At 42.1% G+C, this 26,798-nt stretch overlaps 1 protein-coding gene across 5 annotated transcripts in view; it reads left to right on the top strand.

Moving 5' to 3' along the window:
* Nucleotides 1–22,748, top strand: part of LOC146204594 (deubiquitinase OTUD6B-like) — a 50,493-nt gene extending 27,745 nt beyond the window's left edge. The window contains exons 6-10 of one of the 5 annotated variants that reach the window (XM_084589281.1): nucleotides 1,296–1,341; nucleotides 3,372–3,480; nucleotides 12,736–12,797; nucleotides 15,667–15,773; nucleotides 22,598–22,748. In XM_084589281.1, the coding sequence (XP_084445407.1) occupies nucleotides 1,296–1,341; nucleotides 3,372–3,480; nucleotides 12,736–12,797; nucleotides 15,667–15,773; nucleotides 22,598–22,694 (421 nt within the window). In that variant the 3' untranslated portion in view covers nucleotides 22,695–22,748. Of the gene's footprint in view, nucleotides 1–1,295; nucleotides 1,342–3,371; nucleotides 3,481–12,488; nucleotides 12,551–12,735; nucleotides 12,819–15,666; nucleotides 15,774–22,597 lie in introns of those variants that run through there. The other 4 variants (XM_084589279.1, XM_084589280.1, XM_084589282.1 and 1 more) reach the window with 4 other exon arrangements.
* The last annotated feature ends 4,050 nt before the right edge of the window (nucleotides 22,749–26,798 follow it).

Genomic DNA, 26,798 nt, shown 5'->3' with positions numbered 1-26,798 from the left:
GGACGCCTGTGTAGGTGGTTGAAATTTGTGGAGGCCTGTGCTATGGTGTTCTTCATAGTTGATGTCGTGCGGCCTCGCGGAGGTGGTGCAGTGGTTACGACACTCGACTACTATGCCCAAGGATGCGGGATCGAATCCCGGCCTCGGCGGCCGCTTTTCGATAGAGACGAAAACCAGAGCATTCGTGTGCTGGGCCATGTCAGTGCACGTTAAAGAACCCCAGGTGGTAAAAATTTCTGGAGTCCTCCAATACAGCGTCTTTCATAGCCTGAGTTGCTTTGGGACGTTAAACCCCACAAACCAAACCAAACCAAACCATGATGTCGCTTTTCGATGATAAAACCCTGTAATCCTAAGTCTCCGTGACAAGAGCTCGCGCTGCTCATGTTTTGCGCCGCGCAGCAAATTAAGTGCCGTTGGCGTTGGACTTGCATCAAAACTGTAGCGAACTGTGCTTTGGTGGTTAGCTAGACTGGCTTCATAACATGGCAATTGACCCACCGAATGCCAACTTCTCACCAGTTGATAGCAGTGTTGCGTTAACAAGTATACTAGCAAGCAAGTTAGCAAGCATACTAGATTGATGGTCACTTTAAATCAGACTTGGGGTCGACCTCATCGCGCGGTTTTACAGTATTAACACTGCCAACAAATGCCCAGGGCCATGCAGTTGACTGGTCTCCATGCACGAAAAATCATTGTAGAAGCGCCATTGATAGAAATGCTCATTGCAATGCCATGGCGCATAATTCGATATGTTGAATGTCTGATAAACGCGAATGGCACTGCTATTTTTTGCATGGGATTTTCAAGGAAGTGTTGTGTGAGTTTGATATAAGCAATAATTCGATGTATCCTTGATTGACTGTAATGATTGGCTCCAATAAAAGGTATTTTTTGTTAGGTGTTGGCAGTGTTGCTTGTTCTCTGGAGTGTTTTAGTGTGAAAATTGTTACTGTGCTGTTTCTAGTTGTGTTCCAAAATGGCTCGGGTTGTGAGAGATAAATGGCATAGTCGGGGGTTGTGAAAATTGGGACCACCTGGGGTTGTTTAGCTCGCACTGATATAACAAGGTATACATACAGGTGTCTTTCTTTTTGTCCACATCAAAAATATTTGATTCTATGTCCATGGGTTCAGCAGTTAAGTGCCCTAACCACTAGTCCACTACGGGAGGCCTGTACTGTTTCTATTTATATTAACTTTTTGTTGGTTTTAAATTGTTCTTTGATTTCTTTGCTTACTCGTTTCCAAGTGTGGCCTTGAGAAAATATTTTGTCATTTTTATTTCTTAGCATGTACAAAGCTATGGAGCATCAGCTTGGCCTTTTTGGTGTCATGGTAAGCTTATATATATTTTTTTCAATGGCTTATTGCCACCTTGTGTTTATGAAAAATTAATATTTGCTGCCAATAATTGAAAGCACTTTTCATTTCATAGCGTATGGTGTGTGGTTGTAGTGTGGAGCCTTTACTTAATTGTTTTCAGATACATCACGCGGTGTTCCTTCTAGGGTAGATGCAGTTTCTATGCACACAAAAATAAACGGCAGATGCCTCTTGCGTATGAGGAAGCGAACCTTGCGTTTTGCTAAAGAGCATTTCTCAGGTCACTGAATAGGGTATGCACAGCAGAAATACAATATTTTGCTTTGGTCTTTTTGTTGTGTTTTCTTGGTCAAACATGTAAGGTGTAATGCTGCTTGTAATGCACACCTTTGGAGACGAGAAGTAATTCATTGTGAAGCACAACTATTTATAAACTTTTGACCTTATCCTAATTTTTACTGACAGTTTTTATTCTGTTTAAAGGTTTATAAAATTGGAAGCCCATTTTTTGAAAAAGCGAAATAAATTATTTTTAGCATTATGCCTTGTTTTATTCCATGATAGTGGCATTGATATAAAAATACCACTAATAAGTGATCTGTAGATAAGTGGAGGGTTAGCTTGTGAGCTTTGCTTATGCTAAATAGTTGGCCTGTGGCTTTTTGTTCTTCCATTACCAATGTATCATACTGCTGTGTATCACACTGCTGGTAATGCAGTGGTGACCTAATGAATAGCAAAAGCTTTGGATGGCGATTGATGTTGCAATGTTTCCTTCCCGTGTCTGTTATGCCTTTGCTTTCTTTTACCCTCACCAGCGCTGTTAGTAATTTTATGGCAGCGGTTTATTAGCCCTGCCATCCTCACCAATACTGATAGACTGTTTTTTTGTTATGCATGATGTCATGTCTAGTGGTCTCAACTTCAGTAAAATTATTGCCCAGTGTTTATGGCTACAGTGGCTCTGTGTTGTGCAGAGATTCTCTTAAAAATAATTGTGAATTGAGCACATGCTAGATCTTATTCCATCAGGGACAGACCCTGTGAGGATTGTTGAAGCGGTGGAAGTAGTTGTGATGATTACTGAAAACAATAAATGCACTAATTCCGTCATATCATCTGCACCACCACACCACTTTTGCCAGTGACCTTAGAAAGCCTGAATCGTGTCACAGTTGCAAAAACTGCTAAGAGAAAAACATATTTAAAAAGAATATTATAAGGCCTCTTTAAATCATCATCACCTTGGTAAAATATGCCTGGAAATAGATTTTTGCTTATCAGCAAGTAGGGCAATTTTTATGCCCACTGCTTTTGTATGTAACATTCGATTTTGTTTGATGTCACAACTAGTTGTTACAGAACTGACTCACCTCCAAGCCTTGATTATTACAGCTTGCATGCAGTCCTTACAGCAAGAAAAAGTCACTGAATTGATGGTGTTTCTGTAGTGACATCATGCTGTGAGCTGCTGGTCCAGTGAAATTTTGACTCGCAGCTGAGTGTTAAAGCCACTTGCACTGCTTCAGCCAGCTACACTGTGTGCTTGCAGGGATCACTTTCTTGAAGAAATGAAATTTGATTATGGGTCTGATGGCTGGGTGATTAAGGTACTTGACTGCTGGTAATGAGGACATGGGTTCGATCCTGGCCACAGCAGCCACATTTCGCTGGAGATGAAAAGCAAGGTGCCCGTGTGCTGTGCAATGTCAGTGCACATTAAAGAATCCCAGGTGGTCGAAATTTCTGGAGTCCTCCACTACGGCGTCTCTCACAGCTACTGTCGCTGTGGGACAATAAACCCTATTATCCAGACCAAGGCAGTATGGGTTTTGGATGCTTTGCTAAGGGTGCACTTAGCAGGTGTGACAAATCTAATACCGACTTCACGAAGAATGCTGTGACAATCAGGTGATAACTAATCAGAGTTCAGTGCTACAGTACTAAGATCACGCGATAATTAGCTAAAACCATTCTTGTCGAATGCTATAAGACATCTTCATTGGAATTTTTTTTTTCCGCATTCTTGCAATTTTTGTCAGAAATCCATGACTGAACTGCGGCAGGAAACTGCAGACTACATGTTGTCCCATGCTGAAGAGTTCCTTCCATTTCTGACAAGCAGGAGGAGTGGTGACATGATGACTTCGGGTAACCAATCATCCTTTATTTTTGTATATATATTTGTGTATGTCTGCTTCAAATAGGAAACATTCAGTTTTATTCATTGCGTGCAACCATTTCCTGTGACAAACGTTTGTCACTATGCTGCATAGTGTGTAGTTTTAGGAATTTGCTAGTAGTAAAAATGGCTTACAGACTTCGTTTGTTTGCATGAGTCCATCAAATACTGCTGAGTGCAGTTATAAGGACATTTAACATTACATTGCTTTCAGTATTGCCATGTTCGTGAAGTCGACCTTGAATGAGTTACAGAGTTTGAGTTCTTACTGAGCGCCCCACCCTCAAAGGTTTTGGAAAAGTTGTCAGTTTGAAATGCGAAAAGAAGAGGAATTCGAATAAAACATGGCGATGGCCAACCCATATGTGAGGAATAGGTGACAAATACTAAAAGAAGCATCCAATGCAGTTAACACGTTTTGTCTGTTTCTGAAGGTAGAAGCCAGAATAGGGTTGTTTCCTCAGTCTTCCACTGGATGCTCTTCCACAAATCCTCAAGTGTACATGAATTGCTCATGTACTGTATAGGAGAAAAGTCTCCAGGATATGTGCACATTGGTCTAGGCACAGAGCCACTATGTTAGCCAATGGCCACTTGAACACACAGAGCAGACAGTCTCCATTTCCACTGCCACAAGTATGGTCTTGAATGACTGGCCACTTAGAGATAAGTTGCTGCTTGCACTTCTTGGAGACTTTTGTCCATGGTGGTACTAAGCTGCAGTGGTAGGAATGCTGTGCCAATTGTGCCAACCTGCGCCATTGCATTGAACCTGCTACATGCTGATACAAATAGGTGGTTTTTAATGAACCTGCACCTAAGTGCTATTCTGGCTACTAAGAGACGGGGATGTCAAGTGGTGGAGACTGCTGTTTAATGTGCACAAGCATGATTGTGGCTTGTGCATATTAAACAGCAGCCTCCGCTGCTATTCTAGCTACTAAGAGACAGGGATGTCAAGTGACGGAGGCTGCTGTGTAATATGCGTAAGCATGATTGTGGCTTGTGCTGCCGATGCCCGACAAAGATGACCACTAGAATTCAGCCCCACCCTATTTCGCTTTCTAGCCCTTCATCGCCTAACTAGTTTTAGTACTCAGTGTGCTCGCAGTTAAAATTGCTGCCTCTACAGCACTGCTAGCATTGTCAATTGAACACAGGAAGTGCACATGCAAGAAAACATTGCTTCAAAGATGCCTAAATGGAGCCAAATATCTATCCTTCTAGATTTATTTCACGTTTGGGCAGCACCATCATATGTCCCATTGAGTCAATATCTACTGCGAATAAGGTTTGGGTGTGCGTTACAGCTGATAATTCAATTTCACAGACCTCATGCTCATTTTTATAGCACCTTTAATATCCAAGCTTCTGCTTTGTTTGTAGGTAGAACTATATTAATTGGAGGTTTTATTCTAAAAATAGTAAATCCGAGTTTTCATTCTGCTATATGTGAGCTTCATTAATGCCCTATGTACATGTATACTTTGTTTTTCACCGGCTCCTCTCTGAAACACCAGTCAGCCCCATAGAGCAAATAAATGAGGTGAAATGAAAACTGAAGCACTCCAATGATGGACTGCTATTCTCAATGGGTTGGCATGCAGTGACCGCATGGCTCGTGCATGATCTTGAGTGTGTTAATGCTGGGTGCCTTCTGTCACACAAGCCTGAATTAAAGTTGCAATGCAAGGAAATCTTTTCAAATGATTTCCATGCACACGGCAACTCTTTTACCAATACTGATGGTGAATGGCGGTGCTCTTTGAGAGCCGACATTGATTCCAATGATGGTGTAAAAAAAGACATAAAGGCGTGGGAAAACAACGTTACCAGTGCCTTCTTTGTCTGCATTTCTTTTGTGCCCCTTGAATAAATTTCAGCGATGAACCAACTTGCCGAAAGCAAAGTGGTACTCAGTCAGAGTAAGATGGGCATACATGTCAGATGATGTGTGGCTGTGTTTCACTAATAATAAAAAAAAGACAAGAAACAAAGAAAATAAAAAAAAAAGATGTATGCTATGCCATGAAACGGCTGCAATCTCATGATTCTATGAAGTCAAGTGCCCATGCTCATCCTGGAACAGTTGTGGTGACTGGTGACCCGTTTATCCAGTATGGTTTTCCATAACCGAGTTCCTTGAGCTGCTTCTATCAGAGAGTGTTTGACAGTGCTAACCATGCTAATACGTGATATGGGAGGCCAGGACTGCATAATTATGTGACAGTTTTGAAATTATACTGGCTCTAAATTAGCCTAAGGGGCCAGGTAAATCCTAGTGCATTTTAGGGCAGGTTCGGCACACTTTTCTCGCAGTAAATGTAGTGGCTATCTGATTATATTACATTGGTCAATTATTTGTGCTCCTTTTGACAGGTTAAAGTTATTTACCATAATTAAAACACTCATTTTTAGACCTCGATTGTAAGCATCTAAGCACCTCCTTTTTTCATGATTTGATCGTGATGCCTAAAGCGAAGGGGGTGCTTACATTCGAAAAATGAAAAGTGAACCCTTTTTTTTTTAATGGTGATGTCTTGATAGGTGGGTGTAAAAAATAAAAATTTATTTGGTAAACATCATTGGCAAACACGATTGCAGTTCACTTAAACTTCAGACTACAGCAGCACTCTGCAAACTTGTTCCGACTTCCGTTACGGCTCTAAAACAGCTGACATCAAACCAAGCAACGCGTGCGTACGATACCCATGAATCCTGCCAGGTGCTGCCATAGTTATCGGGGCCACTTTCAGCCGGTTCTGTGCTGCCATCTGTTGTGTGTTGTCTGAAAACAGCAACACATGAAGCCGGTGATCACGCCACGGACGCCGTGCCAACTTGGGACTCTGACAGCTTTGGCTCAACTATGCAAGTGGTTTTCAGAAAACTTTGCAAAAATAAGGGGGGGTTGTTGCTTACATTCGTGAAAATATGGTTGTTTTAGAGAATTACCTCTTATTATCTCATTTTTCAGTTTCCCACCCTCAGTGGGGTCATTGTCTGCAGCATGCCTGCCACAATTGGCAGGTGGAAAAGTGGAGTGTGATATTCTCTTCTCCATATTGAGAGAGAGGAGACAGGATGAAAGGCAGTGGGTGGCCTAGCGTCTCGGGAGGTTATGGTGATAACGGAGGAAGAATGCGAAACTAGGTTTTTTTCATGGGAAGAACCCAGTGTTGTGTGGCCACAATTGAAGTGGGAGGTCATGATGAGGCTGGAATAAATGCGTAGCTTGAGGGTGGTTTCCATGGGAAGAACCCAGTTGGTGGCTACCGTGGGAAGGGATGGTTATGATGAGTGTAGAGAAGTGTGTGGCTTGGGTGGTTGCCATGGGTAGAAGCCAGTGGGTGGCTACCATGGAAAGAGGAGGTCATAGTGAGGATGGAGAGATACGCAACTTGAGATTGGTTGCTATGGGAAGAACCCAGTGTGTGGCTACTATGTAAGGGTAAGGTCATGACTGGTGTGGAGAAATGCGTCTTGCACTTGGAGGTACTAGTTTCGATATCCGGTGCCGCCGGGCATGCACCAGTTTTCAATGGGTACAAGCTTCCCCCGGCCTGGTGCTCTGCTCTTTGGGGTGAAATGCTTGGGAAAGGGCTCATGGACCAAAAGGTTGCAAGAAATGCATCACATGAGAGTGGTTGCTATGGCAAGAGCCTGGGTGGCTACCATGAAAGGGGGTGGTCATGATGAGGATAGAGAAACGCATAACTTGGGTGGCTACTGCTGTCTCAGGAAGAACATTTAAGATGGGGGAGGAGGAGGTGGTTATGGCAAAAGCAGAGGAATGTGGAAGATGTGCTTACCAGCATGTTTAGACATGTACAAGTTAGCTGTCATTGCAGTAAGCTGCCTTTTGAAAAAAATTGTCTTCAACATATCACTGCAGTTTTCAGCAAGTCAGGATTTGCTTGTGCCTGTCTGATTTTGTGAAAAAGAAGATCATGTCCATAAATAATTGTTTGTTGTTACAACACAGTGAATGCTCAAACATTCGCGAGCACATTCATAACCTTCTTGCGATGTTTTGTCTCTTGTGGACTAGATTCAAGGTGCTACATGTTTCCACTTGATTACTTAAAATACGGGGAAGAAATAGGTCTCTCTCCCTTCATTTTGAAAGTAATTATCATACTATTGTAACAGTAAATCTTGTTTTGGGCAAATGGGTTTAAAAAGTAACTTAATTGCAGTTTTTTTCTGTGCCAAAATTTTCTGGCCAGTTCAAATGTGCGCCATCTCTATAGTCTACATTCAATCATATTTGCATGTCTTTACCAGTCGTTTACCCTTCTGGCATTATTGTGACTTGCTGTTCTGCTTTGTCACTGAACTAAATTCTATTCCTGCCAACATCTCTTAGCCGGCAATGACTGTTACAGCATCTAAATGCTCTAAAACCTTGCCTCTTCCTATGTTGCCATCATTGAATGTTATGATAGCACCTAATGTTGATACTCTTAGTGCCTCGTGTACTAGAGATTTTCTTTTTTTTTAAAGCTTCCTCGTGGACTGAGCTACTGATAGACTAAGGGGCTGATGTGGAGGATAAAAGTTCCAAAATGATTGCCAAGTATGTTTTCTGCTCAAACTGAGGGAAGAAAATTTCAGTTCCTGCCAGTGAATTGTTTCGAATTGGTAGGTGGAATTGAAAAATGCCTGCAAAATAGGGTCCTGGCCGCTCACATCCTTCTTTTCAAAGCTATCTTTTAAAGGGAGATATATCATGCATGAATAAGCACGCATTCAGGCTAAAACTATCCATGATATTACAAGTTTTACAAACAGCCAATGACTTTGCAAGGGCGTTATATAACAAGGGATAGGCTGACAAAGTTTATCTTGCCTTCTCTAAAGCCTTCGATAGAGTGTCTTGCCCTGAAACACTGCATAAGCGCTTACTTCTCAAATATAGCCCAGTGTGTAGAGATTAATGCTTGTAGATGAGCATTCTTAAACATAGCCTTCGGCATCCCTCAGTGATCGGCTTTGGGACCAGCTTTATTTTTAATCTGTATTAAGGACAGCACTGCTAATATTGATAAATGTTTACCATATGGCCTTTTGCTGATGGTTGTTTACCTCATCAAGAAATAAGAACTGAGGAAGGTGAAAACTTGTTAACCTTGATTACGGTTAAGAACTGGTGTGAAGTTCTATACTAGTGTTTGCTTTATATCATTACAGACCTCTAATGAGCTTCAAATGTTCTTTGTGGAATGATCAAAATTGTATTGGTAATTTGGAAGAACTAATTTGGAATATTCCACAAACCAGAAATAAAGAAATGCGGTTCGTTCCGACACCTAGAGCGTATTACTTTGAACAATCTCTTACACTCTGCCAGTGCTATTAAATTTTGACCTTTTTTCAGCATTCAAATATTTTTGCCAAGAAATCTTTTCTGACCAAGTTTACTTGATGACTCTGCATATAATTTTAATTGTATTGTTTATTTTATTATTATTTTTTTTCTATAGTGTAGTGTTATCTCCTTTTGTGCTGTAGTAAATAGCACTGTTTCTCCTGTTTTTTTTTTTTTTTTTGCCCCTCAACAAATGTTTGTTTTGTGTGTGTGTGTGGGGGGGGGGGGGGGGATAATATTGCCGTAGGTCTGATACACTGCCAAGTTGAAAAGGGGAACAGGATCTGTCAATCTTGTGAGCTTTTAGTTCTATCTCGTTATCTATTTAAGAAAAATAAATAAATAAAAGTAAGATATTGATTGATGAATTGATTGAAATGAAATGAAAATTGACGAGAAAAATGTAGTCATCCTAAGAGTCGCTAACAAGACTAAGCACGCACTGGATAATAGCTATACATTGGTCTTTACTGCACTAACAAATAACATAGCCAAATGTTTAGTAGTGACAATTGCTAATGGCAAGTTGGAGCACCCACATTCATCAGGTATGCTCAATTGCAGAAAAGAAGCTGTCTTATGATGAAAAGTAAAACTTGTGTCACACTCTGCTAAACTTGCATCTTATTCAACGTATGTGAGACTGTCATCAGAGGATGCTGTTGTTACCGGAGCCTCTTTCGAATTGGGCTAATCCAAAGACTTGAGACAGCATAACACAGAGCAGCCAGATTCATCTTATTAAGATTTTCACCAAAGAATTTGATGATACAAATACTGAAATTGTTTCAGTTACTTTCTTTAGCAGATCATGGAAATCAACAAGGCTGAAATTTCTTTTTGTTTTATTCAGGGTAGAGTTGTGCACAGGCTCGGGCTTGCCCGAAAGCCTGTACCTGGCTTGGCTCATGGGTCACTATTTTGTGGACCAGGCTGAGCTCTCCAATTCCAAGTGCACGGAAATTTTGGGAAAGTGTGCATATGGCTATGGCCTGCTAGGTGTGTTGAATACACAGCGGGAGGTGTTTTCCTGAATCCTCCATGCTCTAGTGTCAGAGTTCTCTTTTGACGTGAGCCCTCTTCCTGCGTGTGTCCTCTCCATGAATGGATATTCACGAATGGGGATTCGACGAAACAGAAGGGCCACTTTTGTGCTATTAAGGTTCAACTTTTGAGTCTCTTGCATCTTGCAACTTCGAGGCTATAGCCTTGACATAGCCTCGGTGGAAGCAGGACATAACGCCTATTCAAAGCATTCATAGTGTTTGAGTTGCGTCTTGCTTCTCGGCTCAAACAGGCACCTTCCCGATGCCGTGAAAGCCACATAGTGAGCCAGAAAATTTCACCGAACTTTCGGCCACAGACTCAATTCCTTACTCAGAGTTTATCACAGTTTTTGAGGAGAAAACATGCTGCATACCCAAAACTTATTTTTCTTGCTAAGGAAGTATTGGTCACTCCAGTACCAGTTAAAACAGCGAGAGAAACTTAGTCCTGCTGGATTCATGATGCATGAGCATTGCACCTGCCTCAACCCTTGATCAATGGATAACTTGCATAATAACTTATAATACTACATATGTGCATGTGCCTCTCTATATTCCACAAATTTTTCATCTTAAACATGAGAGCTCAACATTGAAAAGTCTGAAACTGATCATACTGAATTATTTCTTTCTGCATTGTTGCTTCAGTAGCAATTATAGTGTAAAAGGTTGGGCTAGGCTGGGCCAAGGTCTTAAGTCGGAGCACTGGGTCGAGCCATGTCTCCTCTCAGCAGCATAGGGCTCAGACTGGCACATTCTGACACAACACATTACTTATCTGTATGAGAATCAAAGAATTTATGAATAAAGCATGATTAAAATTACTGTACTCTACAGTTGCCCCTTAATGCATATGCTTGCTCATTTCTTCCCAGGCCCATAGCATAATAGAATACCTTACTGGCTGTTGTTCCAAAATCAGATGCATTGTCATTGTTAAAAAAAAAAAAAATTAAAGAGAACCTGGAAATGGAAATTTTTTTATACATTCTAACTTTGTACTTATGTTAATATTTTGTTGGTATTGTACTTTTATTGTCTTTTTTTCTTTTTCAATAATCCTTTCTTGTTGTGACAACATGCAGGATTGTTTTCTGTCAGTCCACTTGTAGGAACCCTTACTGGCTCACAGTATTGGAAAATAAATAGTTTGTTACTGGAAAATGTACAGAAAAAAAACACTTACGTTAGATTCTCGAAAAAAAAAACAATGGCAATGGTTATTTTTCATTATGTTGTACAGCTTTTGAGCATAAAATTAGAGAACACTCCACCTTTAACCCTGCCTTGCCTAGGAGTAGTGTGTTTTAATTAAAAACAAAACAACAACATAGGAGCTCAAGTTGGCAGCACTTGCCAACTCTGCCATGTCGTGGCCTTATGATGTCATGTCATGCAACCCTCCAACCAGTGTGTGTCTGGACATGTTGCCTGCCAACCACTACCTGCCAGAGACATGCTAGTTATTATTATCTTTTTTTTTCTTTCACATTGCTGATTCCAGATTTTCTGGAGAATGAGACTTCTAATACTGTCGCATTGAAATTGACCAGCAAAGTTAATGATACAAATGTTTTTAATTTCTTTGTGAAGCAGTTAGCAAATTTGACATATTTAGATAAGGTTGCAGAGGTTTAACATGCCTAAACCTCCTGTAACATGTGAAAACAGTGGTTTGGTGTTGTTTGTCTCTGTTATGTTTAATACAAAGGCAAGCGACATTAAAGTCAAAGGTCGAGTCTTTTCACTGACCTCTTGATTTTTCTGATTTAACCCATGAAGTAGTGCTTTCGCACTAAAAATTGTGGATTTGATTATGACAGCTTACAATTGTGCACCATTCAAATCTCTGTCTAGTGGATTGCACTTTATAAGCTTATGCCCAAGTTAGCTGAAATACCTCATATGTTTGCATTTTTACATTCTCAGTGTTCTGCTACAAAACATGAGAAAGCTGCTCCAAATTGAATTTGCACGTGCTACAAAACCTACTCCAAATTCCCCTTGCTGTTGGCCATTCCCATCGCTAAGTCGCATTAGAAGTGAATGGAATATAGTCTTTAGATCAGAGTGCACTGACCTTGTAAAATGGAAGAGATGTTCTGTTCTTATATCAGTACCACATTTCTATATCAAAAGGGTGAAAGTTTATTGCGCCCAGCTTTTATGGTTATAGTTGTATGAGGGGCTTTCTGCGGGGCCAGTGACATTGTTAGCATTCTGTCGTGTTCGTCTTCTGGGCAGTCAAAATGTTATCTAAGTGCACCTGAGTATTAGAGTGGTCATTCTCGAATCTTAGTGGCTGCTGTCACTTGCTTAACAAAGTGACGCATGTCTGTGTTATGCATTTGAACACTGTAGTCATCTATAACCTGCGTGTTAAACTCCTGTTGCATTGTTACTATTTAGTGGCTAATTATGTAGTTGCTACGCGGCTAGAGGCAATTTTGAATGCTTTTATTTCAGAACCATTGCATGCAGAAATGGGGGGGTTGGATGTTTGAGCTGTAGAGTGCCCTGGCACCTACAATCTTTTCTGTCTCTTCCCCTATCCATGCAGAAGAGTACGAAGAATATTGCACTGAGGTTTCAAATACTACAGCTTGGGGAGGACAGCTTGAGGTATGAACATTGACCTTCGTGTCCTCGTGAGTTATACAGTGTTTTTTGGTGCATAACTCACGGCTTCTTTTCATTTTCATTGGTACTCATTATGCAGCTATGTGATGTATTGTTGAGTGAGCTGACATGCAATTTATGCTGTGCATTTCGTGCGCTCTATGAAGGGCTTTTTTCACGTCTCGCAGTAAGCCTACCGCATCAGGTTGTTTCAGCTGCCGACGGAAGATGGCAGGGGACATCAAGACAGGTGACTTATGGAATACCAAGCGTTAGTCCCAACAAACTCTCTTAAAACAGTACTTTTTGTGTAGCATGTTCAGCAGCATTCTGTGAATCAGCATCCCAAATGTTCTGTTTCTGGACCATGTATGTGTTTTTGTGTGCTTATGGTGCATATGTTATTGGTGCTATGCACTAGTGAGAATATACACATGCAGGTTCGTGAAAGCAGTTTTAGGTGTGACATATACCTAAAAGTTTCCATCAAGATAGTGGTCATTGGTGCAATTCATACAGTGATGTGGCTTATAGACCCAGAAACATGGTGCATAGTGTTATTAAACAAATATGCTCCAGTGTTGCAATATGCTATCACTGAATCTAAGAAGGGCTAAGTCCTCTGAAGTGTGAAGCCAGGGTCTTCTTCTCAGTTATAGACATTAGGGTTTAGGTTCTACATCTGATTGAAGAAAACAAGAAGAGCCAGTCAGCCGTGGTTAGGCATGCATCTTTTTTATTATTAAAGAGTAGAAAAACTCTTGGAAGCTTCTGTATGAAATACACATGTTTTCGCACACGGACTGGCGTATAATTTGAGGCACCACATCACAGTATGCTTGCTTATTTCTGCATTGTGCATCACAGTTTATGCCTGCATTTCTTATGCCTCTTGTGCCTTTTAGTGTGAAAGCACTCATACCCTTACCACCACCGACTAAGTAGCTCCGTCCGATCTTGTTTGTATCTTCGATCTGATTGGCAAAGCTGTTTTTTGAGGTCACAACCAAATGGCTTCATGCGGATAGTTCAAACTAAGTCCAGTATAGCGGCTACAACACACAAGTCTCCCCGATGGGTCTTTCCAAGTTTGCCAGCCAACAGAGAGAGTGATGAAGCCTATGGCTCTTGTGACCATGACCTCTTGTAGTGCTTTCACATTACAAAAAAAAAAAAAAAAAGTCATAAGAGCGGATTTGCGCCGGTCGAGTTCAAATCCGGGCCCTTAGGTTCACTATCCAAGTGTCTTAATCACTGAGCCACCTCCTAGGTGCTTTCACTCATTATAACCAGCTTTTCATAAATTATTTTTTGTTCTGAGGCAGTAAACGATGTTATAAAAAAAAGAGCAAAATACAGTGGCTCCCGCCAAAATTCCGTGGCCTCTGCAAGCAAGCATGCCGTTGCACCGAAGCTGATCTCGGAGCCATGGTTAAACGTCCACAATTTCACACGGTAGCTCACGGATGGTGCCCCATGTACAGCTACAACAAGAGCTTCTCATGCTTTTGCACTGTAATCTATTTAACAGCAATAACCTCTGCCACTTTTATTTTTTGCTAGGTGTGCTGTCCACACATGAAAGGGACATGAAATAGCTTTCCTGGTCATATAGGCTATGTAGTTTGGTACCAGTTTTAGCAAACCGCTCTCTGCCTTCTTCACTGCCCCGGTCTTGTGGTAGATTACCTATTTTCATGTCATGTCATGCCAAACAGCCCAAACTTAGGTGACAAATATAACATGGCACCAAAGTTATGTAAGAGTAGACCAATGCACCAATTTTACACATCTTCTATTGCAATTTTTATGTGCTGCAACCTTGACAACTGTGCACATTTTTCAAAGACTGTGACATAGACACTACCCGTGCTCATTGCATGATGCTGTGAGCAGAGCTATGTCAAAAACATACCTGGCTGCTGTATTTGCAAATGACACATCTATAAAAAACCTTAGAAATTTGTTCCATCCCCCACTCTCCTAAAAAAAAAATATTAGACATTACTTCATTTTGTCAGCCTTCCTCTGTAGGCAGAAAATAAAACTGTTACACTACCAATGGCAATGGCAAGCATTTTTTTTTAGCAGTAGTAGAAGCTTTTATACGCTGCAGTTTTCAGAGGCTAAAATATTCAGCTCATAAGGGGTGTTGTATTCATAAAATGACATTTACTGTTCAGGCAGCATCACTAAACAAAGGAATGTTTTATAGAATGATGTTGTTACGGATGAGGTAGAAGAAGCGGGCAGTGGTATGGGCAGGAGCACTCGCGCTAGGGCCGCCGAAATTTTTAAAAACCATCACTATAGCTCATGCTCTTTCTTCACTTGCTTGCCACCCTGGTGAAGCCGGCATGGTACATTCATCTGTACATCCTTGATTTGGAGCTTCGGCATCCTGCGTCTGCTCTGATTGACGGCACTGGGTTCCTGGTGCATGTCGCCCAGCTATTCCCCAGCCTGCCAACCTCGTCATTCCCTTGCCCTGCCTCCTGCTTCGGCCGTAAGACACGACCAGCACACACACACACGTGGACATCACCTCATGACGTTCGATTTTATGCTTGTGCCTTGGCCATCGGACCTTGGTAACCTGTGGCCTGAAGGCTTTCTGGACCAGACTTCATCCAGTCATCATTGCGGCGGCAAGCCATTATGTTCCTTCTCTTCTGTCCTAATTCATCCAGTCACACACATCGTCATGCCATGCATCTGTTAAACTTTGCCATTCTTCCTTATCTACGATCTGGATGATCACTCGGTGGCCTGGGTACCATTACGGACGAGAAAGAAGAAGCGGGCGTGTGTAGGAGCGCTCGCCGGCATTTTTAAAAACAGTCTCATCACCATAGGTCATGCTCTTTTTTTTTTCCCCCTGGCTTGCCACCCCATAACCATACCAAGTATGCTGGAGTTTTGTCCATCAAGTGAACTGCAATAAGGTGTTCCTCACAAAAATACATTTTCCGAGTATGGGTCTCATGTAAATATGGGGGCACCTGCCTTCTCAGCAAGCCTCATATGAAACTTGTGCTCTGTCACAGGTGGAACATGAGCTGTGATTGTAATTTTTTTATGTTATGTGTTGCATAATGTTTCTTTTCTTTTTCACACAGCTCAAGGCGCTGTCACATGCTTGCAAGGTGCCCATCACAGTTGTGCAAGCATATGGACCTTCCATTGAAATTGGAACCGAGTATGATTGTAATCCTATGCTGTTGAGGTAGGTCACCTGCTGACACAGCATGACATGCAATATGTAGTTGCAGAAAAACTTTCTGGCCATCATTTCATGCTTTAATGGCCAAGTTATGAAGGTATCGAGGAAAGAAATACATGCAAACTAATGTGCAATATTGAAGAACTAGGTTTAGGAATTCGTTAGTACGTCTTAACTTTCAGAAACCAGTACAGTCGAACCCAGTTATATCGAACCCGGATATATCGAATTTTGGTTATATCGAACTCGCGGAATATCCCCTTGAAAATCTCATGTAAAAGTATAGGAAAGCCGCGTCATATATCGAACTTAATTTCACCGGTCGTTCGATATATCGAACTCTGCACCACGCACTGTAAAATGTGCCTTCCCCACAGACGATCGCATCACCCTTGGCCGTTTGCCGCGTGACGTTTTCAAGCCACGCGCGGAAGGAATGAGAGGGGACAGTTCGGCGACGGCTGGTCTGGGCAGCGCCGCGCCCATTCCCCAAAGGCGGGCGCGCATCTGCAATTATCGTTTCCCGCGCGCCAACACATGACGTTTGCAAGCCATGTGCGTGGGTGTGCCCATCCTTTTGCCGAGCTATCTCGCTCCTTCAGCACGCGCTACGCATGCGCCAAGCCAGCTCAGCCCGTTTTCAGACAGGCGTCGGATGTTTTCTGCAGCGTTTGTTGCGAACCCTCTGCGCGCGGCGGCTGACGTGGCTATGGCGCCTGCGGACGGACGTTAAAAAGCGACAACTCTCGCTCTTTTTTTTTTTTTTTTTTGCGAGTCACCTTTCTTATCGTTGTGCTGTTCCGACGTTAAAAGCGGCAGGTGTTTTTCTTTTTTTTTTTTCGGGAGTCGTTTATCCTTGCATGTATGAATCAAAAAAAGCACGCGTCAGATCATGAGGCGTGATAAATCGAACCAGGCTTGTGCAATCAAGCCTTCACGGGCACTCTGCCAAGTTCGCTCCCCGCCACCGCAGGAGCTATCAAAAGATAAACGCGCCCCGACGTTATCGCTGCGCAGCATCTTGGCACGCTGCCAATGAGCTGTGGAAGAGACACCGAAACGGAGTGACGCGCGCAATCGACATGCAAGCGAAAACGCTCGCGATTTCTGCTGCGGAGGCACAGAAACCTTGTTTTGAGCTGCCGCGGTGGCTCGAGCGGCGAGAGGGACGCAGTTTCAACAAGTTTGAATTTTTTCGCTCTGTCGCTGCCGCTCGTCGCTGAGATCGCCCAATCGCTTGCATGTGAGCGAGCTGGCCTTAACGCTTTTTTTTTTTATTTTTAAATTCTCTGGTGCAAAAGTGGAGGGAGGGTTCATTATGCAAGTGGGTTGATTACGCCACAAATACGGTATCGTTTTTTCGAATCGTAAGGGCCGTCACAAGCCGATTTTTTATATCGAATTATCGATATATCGAACTGTTTCGCGATCCCCTTCGAGTTCGATATATCCGGGTTCGACTGTATATCATAAATATGCGACACTGGGCATTTGGTATACAGTTGAACCCGGATATATCGAATTTTGGTTATATCAAACTCACGGAATATCCCCTTGAAAATCCCATGTAAAGTATACGAAAGCCTTGTCATATATCGAACTCAATTCCACCGGTCGTTCGGAACTCCGCGCCATGCACAAGTGTGCCTTCCCCAAAGACGATCGCATCACCCTCGGCCGTTTGCCGCGTGACATTTTCAAGCCACGCGCGGAAGGAATGAGAAGGGACAGTTCGGCGACGGCTGGTCTAGGGCAGTGCCGCGCCCATTCCCCAAAGGTGCGCGCATCTGCGGTTATCGCTTCCCGCGCGCCAGCACGTGACGTTTGCAAGCCATGTGCCTGAATGAACCAGAGAACCGCTGGGAACGAGAGGGGGAAAACGCGATATGCAAAGGTGTGCCCATTCTTATGCCGAGCTATCTCTCTCCCTCTCTCCCGGCCTTCGTTCGCAGTAGCATGCGCTACCCATGCGCCAAGCCAGCTCAACCAGTTTTCACAGAACGTCAGACGCTTCCTCCAGCGTGTGTTGCGACCCTCTGCGCGTGGCGGCTGTTGTGGCTATGGCGTCTGCGGGCGTTAAAAAGCGGCAGATTATTTTTTTTTTTTTTATTTTTTCTTTTTTTTTTTTTTTTTTTTTTTTTTTTTTTTTGCGGGAGTCGTTTATTCTTAACGTTGTGCTGTACGCGCGGCGTACGTAAGGTATGGCGGCTGCGGACGTTAAGAACGGCAGATTTTTTTTTTTTTCGGGAGTCGTTTATCCTTGCATATATGAATTAAGGAAAGCACGCGGTCAGCTGCGATCATGACACCGGCTTTTAGCATTCTTCGCTTCAACCCCAGGTGGTCGAAATTACCGGAGTCCTCCACTACGGCGTCTCTCATAGCCTGAGTTGCTTTGGGACGTTAAACCCCACAAACCAAACCAACCATTCTTCGCTTCAAACAGCGTTTGCAGCTACTTTATCTCGCTTTCCAATGATTTTGTGGCGGTAGACTCCGCCCGCCCCAAGCGCGGCGTGGTAAATCGAACCAGGCTTGTGCAATCATGCCATCACGGGCACTCTGCCAAGTTCGCTCCGCGCCACCGCAGAGCTATCAAAAGATCAACACGCCGTGACATTATGACGTTATCGCTGCACAGCATCTTGGCACGCTGCCAAGAAATGAGCTGTGGATGAGACGACCGAAACGGAGTGCGACATGCAAGCGAAAACGCTCGCTATTTCTGCCGCGGCGACACAGAAACCTTGTTTTGAGGTGCTGCTATGGCTCAAGTTGCGAGAGGGACGCAGTTCCAACAAGTTGGAAATTTTTCGTTCTGTCGCTGCTGCTCGCCAGAGATCACTCAATCGCTTGCATGTGAACGAGCTGGCCTTAACGCTTTTTTTTTTTTTCTTTTCCAAATTCTCGGGTGCAAAAGTGGATGGTGGGTTCATTATGGGAGTGGGTTGATTACGCGACAAATACGGTATCGTTTTTTTCTCATCGAAGTGCCGTCACAAGCCGATTTCTGTATATCGAATTATTGATATATGGAACTATTTCACGATCCTCTTCGAGTTCGATGTATCCGGGTTCGACTGTATTTCTCACAACTGATGCTGGATGTGTGGCAGGCCATCTTGAGGATATGTATTTGCAATAATTGTACAAACAGCTTTTGCTTTGACAGAGAGGTTACATTTGTAAGCAAAATCTGTCTAGTCATTTTAGTGCAGTTACCCTTTCCTTCTTATTTGGCACAGTGTCTACCTGTCACAGCCTTTTTTGCTATTAGGAAGAATAAACACAGACTTGCTAGCTTTCGATACTGCTGGCATTCTCATCATTGGTGCTGCTAGCTATGCATGTTCAGTGATTAATTCTTACTAATGGGTCGCATAGTCTTGGATCATTATCACTGTCACTCATGCTGCAACTCGCTGTAGAAAAGAGTGAGGAAGATGGTCTTCGAAGGGGGCTTTACATAGGAAAGGAAAAGGGGTAGGCCGTGGTCCACTGAACAAGGTTTTAACCAGAGGACTTGTTTTTGTCTGGGCCATTATGGTAATTCTCAACGAGGATTACATAGGTCTCTACATTCAAACGGTAAAGGGAAGGAAGGACATGGTGGGGCAAGATGGGGTGTTGGCATACATTGGCTTGAAAAACCTTTTCCTGGCAAGAGGGCATCCCTTGTTCAGCAAATTGAGGCTTGCCTCCTGCATCCTCTTGTTCAGGTTTGTTCTTTGTGCAAGGTTGTGACCATACTTTTCGTTAAAACACTAGTCATTTAGCCAACTGGACTTTTAACAGCTTGTGTTATTCATGGGAGAAATAGGCATTCTTAGTTGAACGAATTTTGGTATATTTTCTTGAACAGGTATAATGTAATGCAAGTGGCCACTGTCCGAAATGCATGAGAAGTCAGAAATCAAGAAAAAATTTCATTTAGAACAGGCAAATTTTGATCCTTCAGGAAGCGTAAATTTTTTTATGCAGCTGTTTTGGTCCTGCTGTCTTGGTAACAGTTCGCATAAAATGAGTTCAAGGAGTTGTTGAATATTGGCCAGTATTTGTACAGTGTGCCTCTCTCTCTTCACAAAGCTTTACTCACTGTAGTACATACAGTTTTTCAGAAAGTGCTCGCTATGGGGAACCTACTCATATTCGTATCCGCTCTCCATGTGGAATTGAGTATGTACAGCCGTGCCTGGTTAAGCTGACCACCATTAAAATGGATGACTCAAATTATGGACAGTTTTTCTGGGGACCGAACTTCTTTTTATGTCTCGTTAGATGAAAACTCGTGGTCTGGGCAATGGACAAGAGGGAAGTGCTCAGATCTCATTAGGGCCCATGTATTTAGGGCCCATGTACTCACCTATGGGGCTGAAACGTGGAGGCTAACCAAGAGAGTTCTACTTAAGTTGAGGACAACCCAGAGGGCTATGGAACGAAAAATGGTAGGAGTAACATTAAGAGATAGAAAGCGTGCAGAGTGGGTAAGAGAAATAACTCAAGTTACCGACATTCTAGTGGAAATTAAGAAGAAGAAATGGACATGGGCAGGACATGTAGTGCGAAGAGAGGAGAACCGATGGTCGCTGAGGTTAACAAACTGGATTCCAAGGGAAGGAAAGCGTAGCAAGGGGCGGCAGAAAGTTAGGTGGGCAGATGAGATTAAGAAGTTCGCAGGGGTCAAGTGGATGCAGCTAGCACAGAACCGGGTTAAGTGGAGAAATATGGGAGAGGCCTTCGCCCTGCAGTGGGTATAATCAGGCTGATGATGATGATGATTTTTGTCGCTGACGAAAATGAGGACAAATATCTCTACCCCAAACAGATCTTCCGTTTTCTGTGCTTAGAGTTCAGCAAGCCATTAGAGGAATGGAAATAAAAAAGTGCCAATGACTAAGTATTGGCTCTTTTTTATTCTGTGCTTTCATGCTTTACAGTGCGAAGTTGCCGAGGTGATGCACCTTATCACTTTCTGTATTGCATGAATGGCAGTGAAGGAAACGCTCTCCGCAGCTTGTGCGAAGTACAAAGCTGAATTGAACAGCTTCAACTGAGTGCTGATATCATGTAGCGACAGTTTGCAATATGTAAACAGTTGTAATAGAAGTTGCGTCATTTATCTATGAGACGCAGGACACGTCAAGTTGCATGACATTTTACCAGGCATATAGCTTGTAGTTCATCATATTATGTCTAATTTCAAAATCACAGGCCACCACTATGCAAAAAAGCAGACCTTAATCATTACGTGTTTTGAAATACTTTTTTTTTTACAATTCGTTATTACAGATGATTTGCTTTATGGACTGCATTGATTATGAACCAAAGAGTACATACATATTAACAAGGGGATGACTCTACGGGATGAATGTATCATATGTTACAAATTCATGACTGTTAATTAAATACTTAAGTGACTTGTGCAGACAGCATCCTATTTACTAGTACAGTGGGCCGCAGAATGACATAGTACAGTAAAATCTCGGTAATTTGATCCCCGTTAATTCAAATAATTCAAACTAGGAGCACGGTCTCAGCTGATGCCCGCATAGGTCTAAGGCATCAGACGCTTGTGTATTCAGACGTAGAAGGGCTTGCACTGGTTTATTCGGTCACGTCGATGCTACTTATGAAGCCATCGATCGTTCACACAGGTCTCTCTAAACCTCAATTATGTGAAACAATGCCTCCCGTGCACGCCGGGCATGCACACTGTGATAAACTTGATGATGGTATGAAGTGTGCCATTGACTTCTTTAGCAGCATTGCTTTAGTTTCGCTTCTCCAATTTACGCCATCCTGTTTCTGCCATCAGATGCATGCATCAGCCAGTTGTGCCGTTTCGGACACTGTTTTGCACATCACTGGTCAATTAGATTTAATTTGGGGTGGCATCACGCCATTCTAATGCCTACGCATATTTCTCTCTCTTGCATCCACATGCTCCCACCGCTGTTTTGCTGAACCGTCCCATTTTGAGGATGCCTCACCACTAACTGTGCGATAGGAGCATCCTCAAAACATGATGGGGCTGTTTCCGTCTCACTGCAAAAAGGGCTGTGGAGGCACTTATGGTTCTGGTGTAGCTTTTTAGCATTCCCAACAGTGTGCACAAAATAAAGCACTTGCCACGATCATGAAATCTTATTGTTGCTTAGTTTTCATCTCGAACATATAGGCAGCCATATTTCACGCATTCAATTATCATGATGCAAACGATTTTTAGCAGTTTTTTAGGGCCATTTGATAATTCTAAAATTTTTCCTGATCCTCTGGAGGCCAATTTAATGAGATTTTACTGTTCTACTGGGCACAAGTCTTAAAAGGGGTAGTTCTTTCACTGTTGTACAAAAGTATTTGAAATTGGAAATAGCACACCGATGTGCAGGATCGTAGCATTGAACACAGGTGCCCTTCAAGCGCAATGTCTGTTTTTGATTCATGGATAATAAATGCAGATTAATGCAACAAGAAGACTGGGCAAATACTAGTCAACTGTGCACAAAAGCATTGAAACATTGCTATGAAATATTTCTGCACATTGCCACTAAATAGGCAGCTAGCTGACAGTAATTGTGCTAAGTATGCCTATTGCAAAATTTTCTAATGCATTTAATTTCTACTGTATGGCGATAGGTACACACATTCAGTTTATTGACGAATTCTGTTCTGTAGCTGCTGTTTGTGGGTGGGACAAAGCAGCTAGTTAATTGCAAGCGTTGTTCATTGGTGGATGCCTCAATTTTTTTTTTTTAATCCCAGCTTTAGTTGTTGCTTGAGATACATTGCTCACATGCATGCTAGTAATTAATATAATTTTTCTGCAGCTACCACAGGTGCTTGTATGAAATGGGAGAGCATTACAACTCGCTGATCCCTAAAGAAAGCAACGAGGATGAAAACCATGGAAGTTTCGAGGCATAAATGGAAACCATTTTTTGCCAATATAAGCTGAATTAAAGATTAAAATTGTCATTACCTTTTTGTTTTTCCATTTTTCTGTGAAAACTGTGTTGGTGTCAATGATGGTTTATACAGTAGTAGCACACTTCCACCTCATGCACCATGCTCAGAACACTAGATGGAGCTGTGGTACTTATCAAAATAAAGTATTAGTCCAAATTTCAGAGCCAAGCTGCAATGCATTTTTTTTTTTAAATCTACTGAGCCTGCCTTGCAGTTCCAACATCATTTACCTGTGCATGGTGAAGTGCAACAATAGTAAAATTTCACATAAAATAAAGGCTTTGCCAAGAATAGTTACGAAGTTTTTAATTTCACATATATATATATATATATATATATATATATATATATATATATATATATATATATATATATATATATATATATATATATAAATTTGTCTATTCAACAGTAAAATTTATACAACATGCTTGTAGCTGAGTCAGCAGCGCTTTTAAAAACGTTTATGCCATCAATAAAATTGCCCTTGAAATGGTCACACACCACGAAACTCTGCGATTAGCATGCTTTGATACCTTTCGTAGGAAACAATATTTTTGTGGTAAATCTTTGCAATTTTCATCTTATTTGTGCACCTGAATTAGCAAGATGAGATGCAGATCAAAGATAATTTAGAGGCAGGACGGGGCTTGCACAAACTGTCATTCTATTCAAACCACAGAAATTTGTACAAGTGCTGCACAGATGTAAAGGGATCCAAGAACACAACACATCAGACGGGAATGGAATACTATTGATGTCAAAAAGTCGCAGTTGCGTGCCCAGCAATGCAACAATTGGTCTTCACCGTTTTCAGTTGAGAGCTTATGTTCATAAAGGCATGAATTGATACAACTCCACCATGTAAAGCCTCAAGACACTGCATAGAGGCAAGGATAAAAGCACATGAGAACTTCTTGAATCTTATTAAGAAAGTAACAGATGGCATCGGCAATTCAACCTGTCTATGCAACTGTGACATTTTTTCCTTGAAGCCACATTTGTTTCCTATCTGTTTTGTTTTTTTCTTCTGGATCCTTCTGCACCTGTGCAGCCTTTCTGTACTTTGTATGTACGATGGTAAGAGGATTCCTCTAAACATTGGACCAACACCTTTCCCATAGCAGTTGTTGATAGGTTCACGCTTGCCCTAATATGCTAGTTGTCCCAGTTAGTTCAATAGGTAGCGTACTGCCCCAGTGAAGCAGTGGTCCCATGTTTGGGTCCCAAGCTGAAACATTTTTTTTTTTGTTTTTTTTTTTCAACTACAAAGTTTATGTTGACGCTGTACAGCTTTCCTTTGTTGCCATATGGCTGCACTCAAGTTGATGCTAAATTAATAATTACTCCCTTATGTGTGCTTTAAATAAGATTCTATGGGAGTATTCACTTGATGTCATGGGCGCATTTTGCTATCCAGAGGATAGCTTCAGCAATGCAGGACTGAGATAGTGACCTTTCACTATGCCCCACAGACAACAAAATGGCGGCAATTTGACATTGGTGAATACTCTGCACCCTTGTAACATCTGCTCTGTTGTAACCATTGCTTTATTAACGCGAAAGCGTTACTTAGCTATGTTCGCAGATTTGTCTATAGATCGCTTCCGCAAATTCGTGTCCGCAGCAGTTGCGAGTAATTGAGAAGTGATAGAGGTTAAAGAGTGGTGTCAATCGATAGAGGCTGACGTAATGTTGCTGCTGAAAAAATAATTAGGCTAATAAGTTAATTACAGGCAAAAAATGTAAACATCCGCAGCAGTTGTAATTGAGAAGTGGTAGAGGTTAATGAGTGCTGTCAATCAATAGAGGGTGACATAATGTTGTGTCCTACTACTCATACAAGAGTATCAGTAGGATGCAAATGTTATATGCTATTAGAGAATTTTCGATCTATGTAAGGCTCATTTTATTGCTTAATTTCCTCCTCCTTTCTTCTGGTTTTTCAGTATCGAGAGTTTCTCTGAATTGATTTCTTGTGAACTTGCACACACTATATAGCTTTACATTATGCATTCCTGCACTGTGCTTGACTGTTGGGTAGTGGCACATAAATCATGAGCAATCTTACTACGTGCAGCACATCGTTATAAGCACCATGTGCCAAGGTCACTATTCCCCATGGCCAGCATTCAGTGCGACGCATTGCTTAGTTGAGTGCTCCTAGAACGCTTCAAGGAAGTCTTGAAAATGAAAACTGCTGCACAGAACATATGAGCAGTGGCTGAAATAAGCAAATCTGTATGCCAGTGCGCTTTATCAATAGATGTGCAGCAGAGAGCTAGGATATGTTAGCATGTCCGCCTGACTTCGATGTGTTTTCTGCTCGCTTTATCATCGACCCAAATGGAGCATGCACCACGGCAGTCATGCAGATCAGAATTGGTAGTGTTTGTGACGAAGCAGAAGGTGCCACGTTACTGAGCAGTACTTCCACATAGCTTCACCAAGGCCGTCAATAAGGCATGCATCACAACTGCACACACATTCTCGCTCTCTTCTCTAGTGACCACATGCGGTAGCATGTAGCTTGCCCAGTTTAGCCACTACTTGTATGCTGTTTTTCTGGTGCACTTGTACCCGACTACTGAAGCTTAGTAATGACATTCACAATGTGTAATACACAGGAAACCACCCACGGAAGAAGCCAACATGCCCTTTCATCTTGGAAGAACACTTCTTTTTAATGTTTATTTGAAACACATGTAGTTAAAAGGAAAACAGAAGCTTGCCTTCGATACAAACACTTTAGGTACTAAGTCTGGCTCGACCAGTATGATAGTAATATGCTTCCTTTAACATTGCAGCAGCAGTGAAAGGGAGCATACTTGTCAGCACAAGGTATACAACCAGAAAAGCTCAAGAAAGTGCAAATGCAACAGGTTTCTCAAGGTGTATGTATACACATGTGCATATATATGAACACACACATATATACATATATATGTATATGCATATACATGATAAACTGAAGAGCTTCATAGGTTAGGTAATCTGCCAGGAGACCAGAAAACAATAGACACTTAAACTATATGACTCCATAAGCTAATTGTAAAACAGGCTTATGGGTCAGACATGCTGTTATGTACAAGTTCAATGGCACACAAGAATTAAGCAGCACATACAGACAGCATCATACTTTGGTACAAGGAAACTTCTTTTGTCAGTATTTGTCCCTCCCATATCCAACACCGCTGCTGTTTGTCAGTGCCAGCCCCACCACAAACAGAAGCTTTTTTTTTTTTTTGCACGTTCCATTCACAAGCACCTTCCTGCAGCAACCATGCCTACCAGGTGGTATATTGGCTGTACTGCAGCACCACCTCACTACTCTGGTTGCCTGCTCAATTCCCTCTTTTTTAACTGCTGTGTGAATCGGTTGGCCTCTAGGAACAGGCTTCTAGACATAGCTTGAGCATGTAGTTGGGCCCAAGCTTGTAGGGCTATGGGCAGCTGCCATTGCTTCAGGGGCTGTTGTCACGATGTAGACAAAACGCTGGTTCTAGACTAGGATGATACAACACACACCAACCCCGACATTTTGTTGGCCACTTCCCAGCTTGGCAATCTCTAGCAGTTTGCACTCCTCCAAAAAGCATGGAGCTGAAGTTTTGTTGACTTATGCACGAATACACAATGCCTGACATGGTTAGAGTAGAATGCATTATGTTGCTATAACCTGCTGTACTGTACATATATGCATAAATCACATACAACTTGAGTTTAAAAGACACAACTGCACACAACTGTCACACACGTGTTAATGTTGTAAATAATTTGATAATTTCGATATTTTCTACACAGCAGTGGTTTCACGAGACAGCCCAGAAAGTGGGTACAAATAAACAACCCATGCTGTTTACCTTTACACCTAGATGTCTGAAGTGAATTGCAGGTGTGTGCCATTTTTAATGAACCAGATTGTGTAAGCTTCAGCCAATATTTAGTACTATCCTTGCATTGGAAAACTTTAAATGCAATGCTATTGGCAAAGTAAAATCAAACAGTGTCCTTGGCTTCACCCAAGGATCAGTACGAGACAAAAAAATTAAAGGGTGAATA

Source organism: Amblyomma maculatum, chromosome 1 (genome assembly GCF_055883805.1).
Source record: "Amblyomma maculatum isolate TAMU_Amacu chromosome 1, ASM5588380v1, whole genome shotgun sequence".
Lineage (NCBI taxonomy): Eukaryota > Metazoa > Arthropoda > Arachnida > Ixodida > Ixodidae > Amblyomma > Amblyomma maculatum.
This window is presented reverse-complemented; position numbering and strand designations above follow the sequence as displayed.